This window comes from Condylura cristata, unplaced genomic scaffold (assembly GCF_000260355.1).
Source record: "Condylura cristata isolate star-nosed mole 26May11 unplaced genomic scaffold, ConCri1.0 scaffold00038, whole genome shotgun sequence".
NCBI lineage: Eukaryota > Metazoa > Chordata > Mammalia > Eulipotyphla > Talpidae > Condylura > Condylura cristata.
In genome coordinates, this window is record NW_004567139.1 from 8,591,653 (window position 1) to 8,601,468 (window position 9,816).

Sequence of the window (9,816 nt, forward strand, 5' to 3'; positions counted from 1 at the left end):
GTGGTGTGTGAAGAGTGAAAAAGTGCCGGCTGGCTCTCCGGCTGTCCGTCACACCTGAGTCAGCCTGTCCGTCTGTCTCCTTCCGTCTGAGGTCTGCTAATCTTTGTCCATATTTTGGTCATTTCTTTGGGGTAGTTTCTCGAAATTTCTGTCCCTGCGCTCCAGCCTATGAACGCTTACATTTCTTGGCTCACACCACCAACTCACTGTCTGCAAGTCAGACAGCGGTTTTCAACACTCAGAAAATGAAATGCAGGGGTGGGGGGGGCGGGGAGGAGTAGGTGGAGAAGGTAATTAAATGGCGCTTACTTATCTGCACCTGATTTCACCAAGTTAATCTTTAGCTTAAGCCCTGGCGCTCAGAGGCTCAGAGCTCCTGCCCTCATGACTGGTCCGAGAGGTGCTGGGAGGGGGATTGCGGACGGAGGCCCCTTACACACAGGATCCCCACTGACTGCAGCCCAAGTCTCGGGGCCTTCCTCTTGCAGCCGCGACCTCTGCTTGCGTCTTGGCGCCCACTGCCCAGTGTCTGACGGGTCGGTCCCCACTCTTTCTTTCTGCATGTGAAACTGGGGTCCAGGCCAGAGGTGCAGCAGAACGGGCAGATCGACCAAGTATACTGCTGAGGGGAGCAGCGGGGAGACAGGAGGGGTCTGCTGCGCCCTGGGGTCCCTCCCTGGCCCCCGGTCAAATGCTCGGTGAAGCGGCTGCGGCCTTCATGGTGCTGTGCTTAACCTGTTGCACCACCAGGGAGGGCCCCTGGTCCCTCCATTCTGACTCCCATGGGAGAGGGGGCAGTGGCTAGTGATGGCAGGACCTGCCATGGTCATCTAGAATTACTGTGGGAAGAACAATGGAAAAAGCCTTTAAAGTCTAACGTCAACCCACCTGTAGTTTTTAAATCAATATTTTCATCTCAAACACGAATGTAGCGTAATCTGCAGGTACCAGGCACCAGCCTCGGCTGGGATCAGCTCACATTCCTCTGTTCCGTGTCACTCCCACCCACCTTTCTTCATTTTGCTGATGTATTGACAAGCAAACTTAAGATGCTCTTTCATTTTACCTGTAAATACCCAACAAAATTAATTTCCTGTCTTAATATATAATCTAACACCTAATTCACTCCCCCTGTTGCCTCCAGAAATATGGCTTTTTACAGCAGGTTAGTTCAAATCCAGCTCCAGAATCTCTCCCTGGTGGCACAGAGGTTAAAGCGCAGCACTGTGAAGCAACCTCCAGGCACCGCAGCCTGAGTTCGATCCCCGGCCAGGGAGGGACCCCAGGGCGCAGCAGACCTCATCTGTCTCCCCGCTGCTCCCCCGCAGTGTGTTTCAGTAGATCTGCCTGTTTTGCTCCCCACTTTCATCCCTGCACCTCTGGCCTGTACCCCAGTTCTTGTATGCATAAATAAATTTTTTAAAGTCTTTAAATAAAACCAAGATCCTCCACTGCATTTAGGTTATGTATCTAAGTCTCCTTCTTTCCTTTTTTAAAAACGGCATCTACGGTGGCTGTGGCCGTCGGCCTCTGGAATGTGCTGGACGCTGTTGGCAACTGTTTCCACCCACTGTACCAGCCTGCCGCTCCTCTTGAATGTGTCTTGTCTTTTTCTGTATGGGCTGCACACCGCGGTCACTAGTTGATGAGGGAATGTGTGGAGGGGCCCTCCCTGGCGGCACGCCTGGTCACGCAGCTGCTTCAGTGCGAGCTTGACCCCCGCCCCAGAGGTGACCCCCAGAGCCCGCAGACCTCTGCTGTCTCCCCTCAGCAGTTTGCTACAGTCAGTCTGCCTATTCTGCTCCCCACTCTGTCTCTGGGGAATCCTCTCACCACCCCTGCACCTCTGGCCTGTACCCCAGTTCTGTGTGCATAAATAAATGTTTAATAAATAATAAAATAGAATTGCAGTGAATAAGTGTAGGAGAAATGGTTCAATTCCAGTTACCCCTGAACAGCCTCTTCGAAGTAATAAACCCTGTCAGCAGTCACCTGGAAGCGCTCAGGTCAAAGTCCAGGGCGAGTCACCTACGTCCGGGCAGGCCCGTGACCCGCTCCGCGGTGAGGCAGCAGGAGGGCACAGAAGGCGTTTGCTACACTGAACTTGGAAGCTCGCCACTCCCCCACCCACATCACCCCAGAAAAGTGGAACCCGAAAACTCACCCTCAGCACTGGCTGTTTGCCTCCTATGTCACAGTCTGTATTTTCCTTAAAAAATCATGCAGTTTCTAATTTCAAAGTAATAGTCTCATTCCCAGCAGACTGGGGAGAGGAGGGTGAGGGCAAGGGGGCGCCCCAAGTCCCGTCCCACCAGGGGCACAGCTGGCTGCTTCCCCACCGTCCTGGGGACACAAGGGTCACCCAGCTCTGCTTCCCGCCCTGCGGCCATGGCCGTCCTGAGGTCAGAGGAGCGGCCACCTGGACTCGCCTTCCTGAACTTCCCGCTGGCGCAGAGGCAGGACGGTGGTGCAGAGGCCTTCTCGGCCCACCCCGGGGCCCGAGGGCTTCCTGTTGAGGGGAGGAGGCGTGGGGTGCCTCTCCCCAGCTCTGCTCCTGAGCCCCAGGGCCCCAGGTTGGTCGGTGACTTGGCAGCAGAGGGCTGCCCTCAGTCCCCTCAGTTCTGCCCCCTCCCCTGACCCTTCCCGTCCTCCCAGCTTCACCCTGTGTTGTGCTCCCCGATGCCTTGGCCCCCCGACCTGTCTCTCCTGGGACAGCCCCGCCTCCCAGTCCCCTAGCGGCCGAACACCCCCAAGCCGCAGGCCCAGGACTCTAAGTGGGCCCTGACTGCGCCCTGGCCCCTCCTCACGCACACCTTTGCCTGTGGCCGACCAGTTCCGCCAGGTTGACTGGCCCACTTCTGCGCCAGGGCCCTGCTCACACCGGAACCGCCAGTCCTCTGCGCCCTGAAACTGCAGCCGCGCCCCGCGTCTCTGCCCCACCCCTCGGCCCCTCAGGACCCTCTCTTTTCTCCCACGCCGCTTTCTCCTTTCCTTCCCTCCGCTCCAGCGGCCCAGCTGCCGGCCGTCTTTCATTTTCCAACCACAGGTTTCACTGCACTGCTCTGAGGACCTGGCCTCCGGCCTCCACCCTCCGTCCCCGCCCGGCTGTTGATGGAGAAAGTTGTCAAAGCTGTGAGCGCCCCGGGCTTGATGGCTCCAGTCTGATCTCGGGGGCCCTGGCACTGCCTGGAGACCTCCCAGGTGTCCCGGGCACCTGCTTCTCCCACAGCCTGACATGCAGGCGCCCTAGTCCGGCCCCGCCCTGCCCCTTTCAGAAACACCTCACCTCCCACGGGCCTGGTGCAGTGGGCTCCCTGTGACACCCCAGCCGCTTCCCTGGCCTGCGGGGCTTGTTCCCGGGCAAATGGGCTTTCTCTCATCCCTCCACGGGACGGGGCAGACTGCAGTGAGACCGGGGGAGAGGAGGGGCTTGTTGTTAATTGACTGGGGGTGTTGGGGGGGTAGACCTGAATTTACCTCCCCGATTAAGAAAGGGACCCTGGTAGCTCCAGGGTCACAGCGCAGCACTGCACGCTGGCCGCAGCCTCTGCAGCAGGAGCTCGGTCAGGCCAGGGAGGGACCCCAGGGTGCAGCGGACCTCTCCTGACCCGCCCGCTGCTCCCCTTAGCACTGTGCTTTACTCCACCTGCCTGTCCTGCTCCCCGCTCTGTCTCTGGTGAAGCCTCCCACTCCCCTTGCACCTCTGGTCTATACCCCAGTTCTGTATGCAGAAATAAATCTAAGAAAGGGACAGAGGTTTAATACTTGGGGGGCAGCGTTGAGAACAAAGGAGCTAATTTCTTTTGGCTGCGGGTTTGGTTAGGAGCAAAGAAACTGCACGCAGCTGACGCGTGTTGGTCAGCTGCGGGACACAGAGTGCACGGAGAAGCAGGACACGGCTTTTCTCCAAATCTCTGCACTCAAGTCTCCCCTGGGGGTCTCCCCTGAGGTGCTTGCTCCTTCCTGTTTGCTGCGCCAGGCCTTGGCCACGTGCAGCTCTGCTCAAAGTTGGTTGAGAAGCGGGCGCTTTCCGCTGGGCTGAGAAGGCAAGTCTCCCGGAAGAGTTTGGGCCGACCTCATCTTTCTGCAATCGTCTGTGCTTGCCGAGGCCAGTATGACCATCTAAGCGCGGTTGCGTGGGGATGGCCGGCCTGCCCTTTGCACCGGCCTTCACTTTCCCGCGGACTCCACAGTGGCCCCGACTGTTCCCTCCCACCGGACACAGCGCTGAAAACGCTTCAGAATCAAAACAGCACAGCGATGCGGTTTCTTCCCACCCCCAGCGGCCCTCAGCCGGCCACCTGTGGGCCGAAACCCGCCTCTGCTCACCCAGCCTGGCTGCGCTGTGTACTCAGCCTTCTCCACGTCTGCTCTTTACCTTCGAAGACGACACCCCGAGTGGTGGTCTCCCCAGCTGTCTCGTCCATGACTCCCTGCCTCCTCCCCTGCGTCCGTCCACAGGCCTTCTGCAGCCAGACTAACAGAATCCCTTCCAGTTTCACAGCTGTTTTCACTCCCAGGAACAACAGTCCCGTGATACAAATCTGGAGGGAAGGCTTCTCCGGGGCGAGGGGAGGAAAGTTCCCCAAGTTGGCGGGTAGCTCAGAAGCGCTTCTTCAGGGAGGCGGAAATGTCCACTTGGCGCCTTGGGACTCTGGCCAGCCCCAGCTGCCCGGTGCTCCCTGGCGGGCCTCTGCCCCATGGCGTCTTGCTGTCTCGCGAGCGCTCCCAGGCCCTCTGTGTCCGAGGGAAGGTCCACTGGAGTCCAGGCAGGTGCCTGTTGGGTAGAGCGGGTCGGACAGTCGAGCGGTCTGAGGGTGCTGAGTGCCAAGGGGTCCCGGGGAGGGCTGTCAGCCTGGGGCCAGTGCGTTTCGCCCTCCTGGGGTGGGGACCACCGCTGACACTGAATTCTGCGCCAGGCTGAGTTACATCAACAAAGCCACCTAGATTGGGAGAAGGTGAGACTCAGAGACCCCCTAAATGAGCACCTCTCCCTCAAAATGGCACCAAGAGAAGTCAGCTCAGTGTCCTGGGACGCTGATTGCATTATCGGTGTGTCCTGGTGGCAGAGAGAACAGGAGTAAAACACTAAACCGTAAGACTCTTCCATGGCAAGCCCAGGTGTGATGTCACCTGGCGAGCCCCTCTGTGATGGATGGGTCAGCGCACTTCTGCCGGGCCTCTGCTGTCAGGCCAGACTCTCCCCTTGGATGTATTAAACACGGGGTTCTCTTTGCCCCGATTCTCCTGGACCCACAGATGGAGATCGCGACTCCTCCTTGACCCCGGCTCTCGGGACCCGCAGGGAAGGCAGCAGGGACGCAGGTGACGCAGGGAGGCAGAAGTCGTCTTCCTTCCTGAGAAGTGGGGTCTCAGGCTGCCCCCCAAGTTTCAGACGTGTGCCTACAGAGTGTCATAGGCTCACGGGTCTCAGGTCGGCCAGCTGCCCTGCTCCCTGTCAGATTCATCCGTCAAGATGGGCGTGGGGGTCTCGGGGCCCCGGCTGGTGTGTGCCGGCCCTGCCAGCGCCTCGGCGCCGTGTCTTGCAGGTGGAGGCGCCCTGGTGAAGGCGCGGGTGCTGACCTGCGTGGAAGGAATGAACCTGTCTCTGTTGGAACAAGCCATCCGGGCGCAGAGGCTGCACCAGCGAGCCAGGGCCCGCGGCCAGCGGGGCGAGGCAGCCGCTGGGCTCGCATTCCCTGGCCATGCGGGCGCCATGGACACCGGGGCCTCCCCGAGTGAGCGCCCTGCTGAAGCTGGAGAGTAGCGGTTGCTTATTCGGGCCGTCTCACCCGAGGATCTCGACCCTCCACTCCCCTTGCCAGGAGCCTCAAGAGACTGACCCCAGGGGTGCTGGGGCTGTGCCTCGGGGCGGCCATGGAATATTCCAGAAGGTGCTGCTGATGGCTCTCCCTGTGGCGCAGCAGGTGGTGACACAACACTGCAAGCCAGCCACAGCCGCTTCGATGGGATTTCAATCCCTGGCCCGGAGGTGACCCCCAGGGCGCGGCAGACCTCTCCTGACCGCCCGCTGCTCCCCTCAGCAGTGGACTTCGTCCCTCTGCCTGTTCTGCTCCCCGCTCTGTCTCTGGGGAGTCCTCTCACCGCCCCTGCACCTCTGGCCTGTTCTGCAGTTCTGTCTGCATAAATAAATAAAATTTTTAAGGCGGTGCCGGTGAATAAAGGCGCGGCAGGATGTGTGCGGGCGGAGCAGCGCCGGCAGGGGCCAGGAGGGGGCGCTGCGGCCTGGCTGCGGTGCCGGCAGCAGGAGCTCAGGGTCCGGTGAATTCTGGGCAGTGGGGCTGCGGGGAGGCCCAGGGCCCGGGCCGCCCTGGCCAAGGTTTCATCCTCAGAGGAGACTGAGTGTTGCAAGCAGGCCCAGCCTAGCCCCTGCCCTGGCCCTGCGACTTAGGGCAGGGCTGTGGCTGCAGGGCCCCTCCCAATCCCTGAGCTCTGCCCCCAGCCGAACCCTGTCCCCTCCAAGGACCCCCAGGGCCTCCTCCTGGGCCCAGAGGGGTGGGCCGGCAGCAGGATCCTGGAGGTGCCTGCCTTGTGGGCTGGCTGGGGGGCAGCCCCTTCCCAGCCAGGTGGAGGGGGTCTGGGGGCCTGGCCGGAGGGCCTGGGGCGCTGGGACGCTTGAGGGGCGTGGGGTGTCCCACCCAAGCTGGAGCAAGCTCTGGGCGCCGGATGGGGGGCCCAGGCAGCTCTGGGACAGGGATGCGTTCCGAAGAAAGAGAAGATTGGAGAGGGCACCTAGGGGTGGCGGATAAGGCCAAGGAGACGGGCCGCCGCGGTCCTCAGGAAACCAGGCCGGACCTGTGTGTGCTGGGACGGCTCCGACACACCCAGCCCGAGCGCGCCCTCATCTCGGGGTTCTGTATTCAGCCCTGGGCTCGAGGGGGACCCTGGACGTGCAGCCGTGGGTCTCGGGGAGTGACAAGCGGGTGCGGGGCCCCGTCGGAAGTCCCTTCTCGGCTCCTGCCTCCTTCCCTGCAGAGAGACCAAGGGGTCCAGAGCACCGCTGTCAGGGAGCTCTCCCTGCTCAAAGAGCTTGAGCACCCCAGCATTATCGGGGGAGGAGCGGGGGGACCGGCCTAGCCCACCAAGCTGCCTCCTGACGGGGTCCCCTGCCCAGCCGCTGGACGTGACACACAAGGGGAAGAGCTGTACCTGGTGCCTGAGTTCCCCAGCCAGGGCCTCCAGAGGCCCACGGACTCCACCCGGCCTCCGACTGCCCCTGCAGCCGGTCAGGGTGCCAGGGAGGACCGACGGCTGCCCCCCCACTGCCCAGCCACTTCGGCTGGCTCCCCCAGAGCTACCTCTTCCGGCTGCTGCAGGGGCTGGGTTTTTGCCATGGAGATCTGAGGCCCCAGAACTACTCATCAGTGAGTTGGGGGCCACCAGGCTGGCTGACTTAAGACTGGCTCGAGCCTTTGGGGTTTCTCTGTGCACCTATACCCATGAGGTGCCATGGCGAAGGGGGTACAGAGACGGCCTCAGCCACCCTGAAGGAGCTCCATGGGGGTGACCCCCTGGTATCACGCCCCCGAGAGCCTCGTGAGCAGCAAGTTCTACTCGACAGCTGTGGATGTCTGGAGTATCAACTGCATCTTTGCAGAGACCGGGGAGGGGTGAACGTAGCCCCTGGAGGCCCAGTGGGAGCAGCTGGGGCACTAATCTTCCTGTCACTGTGGATTAAAGTGCATTTGGCACTGGCTAAGGACAGAGGAAGTGGCCTGTGCCAGAAGAGGCCTGGGCCTTACCACGGCCCAGCACTAACTGGCTGTGAGGCGGGCCTCACCCCCTCCCCGCCCCACTCCAGGGGGCCCGCCGGGCCGGTTTCCTGGGGACTCCGAGATGAGATCGACCTGCTCTTTCGTATCTTCCACGCCCTGGGGACACCCAGCGAAGCGGTGTGGCCAGGAGTCTCCCAGCTGCCGGACTATAAGGTCAGGAAGGGGCTGGAGGACGCAGTGCCCAGCCTGGGGCCAGAGGACAAGGAGCTGTTGGTGATGGGGTCCGGTGAGGGGGCGGCCAGGCCTCCTGGCTGAGCTGCTGCCCAGTGTCCCCCCCTTATGAGACGCTGGTTCCTGAGTCCAGCTGGGCCCACTGCTGACCCCTGTACTCACCTGGCCTGGCCTGTGATGCTGATTGCTCAACCCTCAGGCTTCTCCCGGTCGGTCCAAAGTTCGACTCCGCGGTGATGCAGGCCGTTTGTTTTTTTACCCCCAGCTGCCCTGAGTCTTTAGTAATTTTCCAAAACTGCCTCATCTGAGCCCTGCCCATCCGCTCTCGGGGGCGGGCCCACCCCTGCCTCTGCTCCCCGGCCACGAGGCGGCTGGGACAGGCTGTTCCCTGCAGCCTGGGCTGCGCCAAGGGTCCCTCTGTCTGCACTGTCTCGCCCGCCTCGCCCGGGCCTCAAGGCCCGCAAGGCCCCTCTCTGGCAGAGCCTCAGCCGTGGCCAAAGACTCGGCCACGGCTCTCCCTGCGGCGCCGGGCACCAGCAGGGCAGAGGGCGCCTGCCTTGGGCTGCGTCGCCCGGCCCAGCCCCGGCAGCACACAGCACACTCGCAAGCGGCCTCCGTCCCGGCTGCTCCAGGGCGCCGGTCCTTGCACGCCCTGGCCGCCGGGCCTCCGCATTCCTGCCCTCCCCCAAGTTTGCTCCCTGGGCCAGGCTGGCCCTCACTTCTGAGACACAGAGAGCAACGGGCTCAGCTGGAAGCGGGCGGGGCCTGGGATCCTCAGTGAGGACCCCGAGAGGCAGGCTTGGCCTCGTGGCCGAAGGGGGCGGGGTGGCTCAGGGCTGGCCTAGACGGGGTTCTTGGCTGGCAGGTGTACGCAGGTTGGAGGCGCCCCCAGAAGCAGCCCTCCGGCACCCAGGAGGCTGCTCCGCTCCCGGCGGGGGGACTCCCCTCCCCAGGCCGAGGCCCCCCCCCGGCCGGGTCTCCTTCCCTCACGGCAGGCCTGCGGTGCGGCCCCAGCCTCCGGGCCTGGCCAGGACAGCCCTTGCCCACCCCCACTTCCCCCCAGGCCCCGCCCTCTGTGCTGGAGGTTCCTGCACGGAGAAGCTGGGGACGCGGGGCCTCAGTCCCGCTCCAGCGACGGCCCAGCCGCCTGCACCGGGGACCCACGCGGCAGAACCTTTGTGGGGAGAGCAAAGCCCCACGGAGTTCGGACCGGCCGTCGGCAGGCCGGGCCCGGGTTGGTCCTGCCAGCAGATGGGCGAGTCTCTGTGCGTTTGCTGGGCTCGCCGGGGCCCTTTCACGCGGGGCACGGAAGCGCCCTGCCCGAGGGGGCGTGGGGCAGCCGGGTCCCCCGGCTCCGGGACAGCAGGGCCGAGGACGGCGGGCAGCCTGCCCTGTGCCCAGGCCCTCCCGGTCCTCCACCCGCCCGCCCTCCAAGCCGCAGGCCCCGGGAAAGGGCGCCCCACGCTGGTCTTCTTGGGGTGAAAAAGTGGGGCGCTGTTCCGAAGATGGGCCCGCGTCCCTGGCACGAGCTGACGGTGGTTTGCCCCGCCGTGGGGCAGGAAATAGAAACACGCACTTCTGTCCTTCGCTCACGGGGGCCCCGGGGACTCGCTGGCAGCGGGAGGCGGACAGCGGCCGCGGGGGCCCCGGGAGGGCCGTCTCCGGCCGTCGGTGACCCGCCCCCGGCCCCGCCGCACCCGCACCCGGCAGAACCACCCAGGCGCCCCAGACAAGTCAGTTCTCCGTTCTCGGATGGGAGGAGGCCTGGTTTATTAGACACAGGAGGGCGGGGCCGCTGCCCGCGGCTCTGGGGGTGGACCGGGCGCCCTCGGGGAGCCGCTCAGCGCGG

General features: G+C 63.3%; 2 protein-coding genes across 2 annotated transcripts in view; one reads left to right on the top strand and one right to left on the bottom strand.

Annotated features, from left to right (window-relative positions):
* The window catches only part of TEN1 (TEN1 CST complex subunit), a 10,825-nt gene extending 4,847 nt beyond the window's left edge, over positions 1-5,978 (top strand). Inside the window, exon 3 of the mRNA XM_004693391.2 lies at positions 5,550-5,978. Coding sequence (XP_004693448.1) covers positions 5,550-5,767 — 218 coding nt within the window. The 3' untranslated portion in view covers positions 5,768-5,978. The remainder of the gene's footprint in view (positions 1-5,549) is intronic.
* A 3,578-nt stretch (positions 5,979-9,556) lies between these two features.
* EVPL (envoplakin) overlaps positions 9,557-9,816 on the bottom strand; it is a 16,599-nt gene continuing 16,339 nt past the window's right edge. Inside the window, exon 20 of the mRNA XM_004693392.1 lies at positions 9,557-9,714. Coding sequence (XP_004693449.1) covers positions 9,557-9,714 — 158 coding nt within the window. The remainder of the gene's footprint in view (positions 9,715-9,816) is intronic.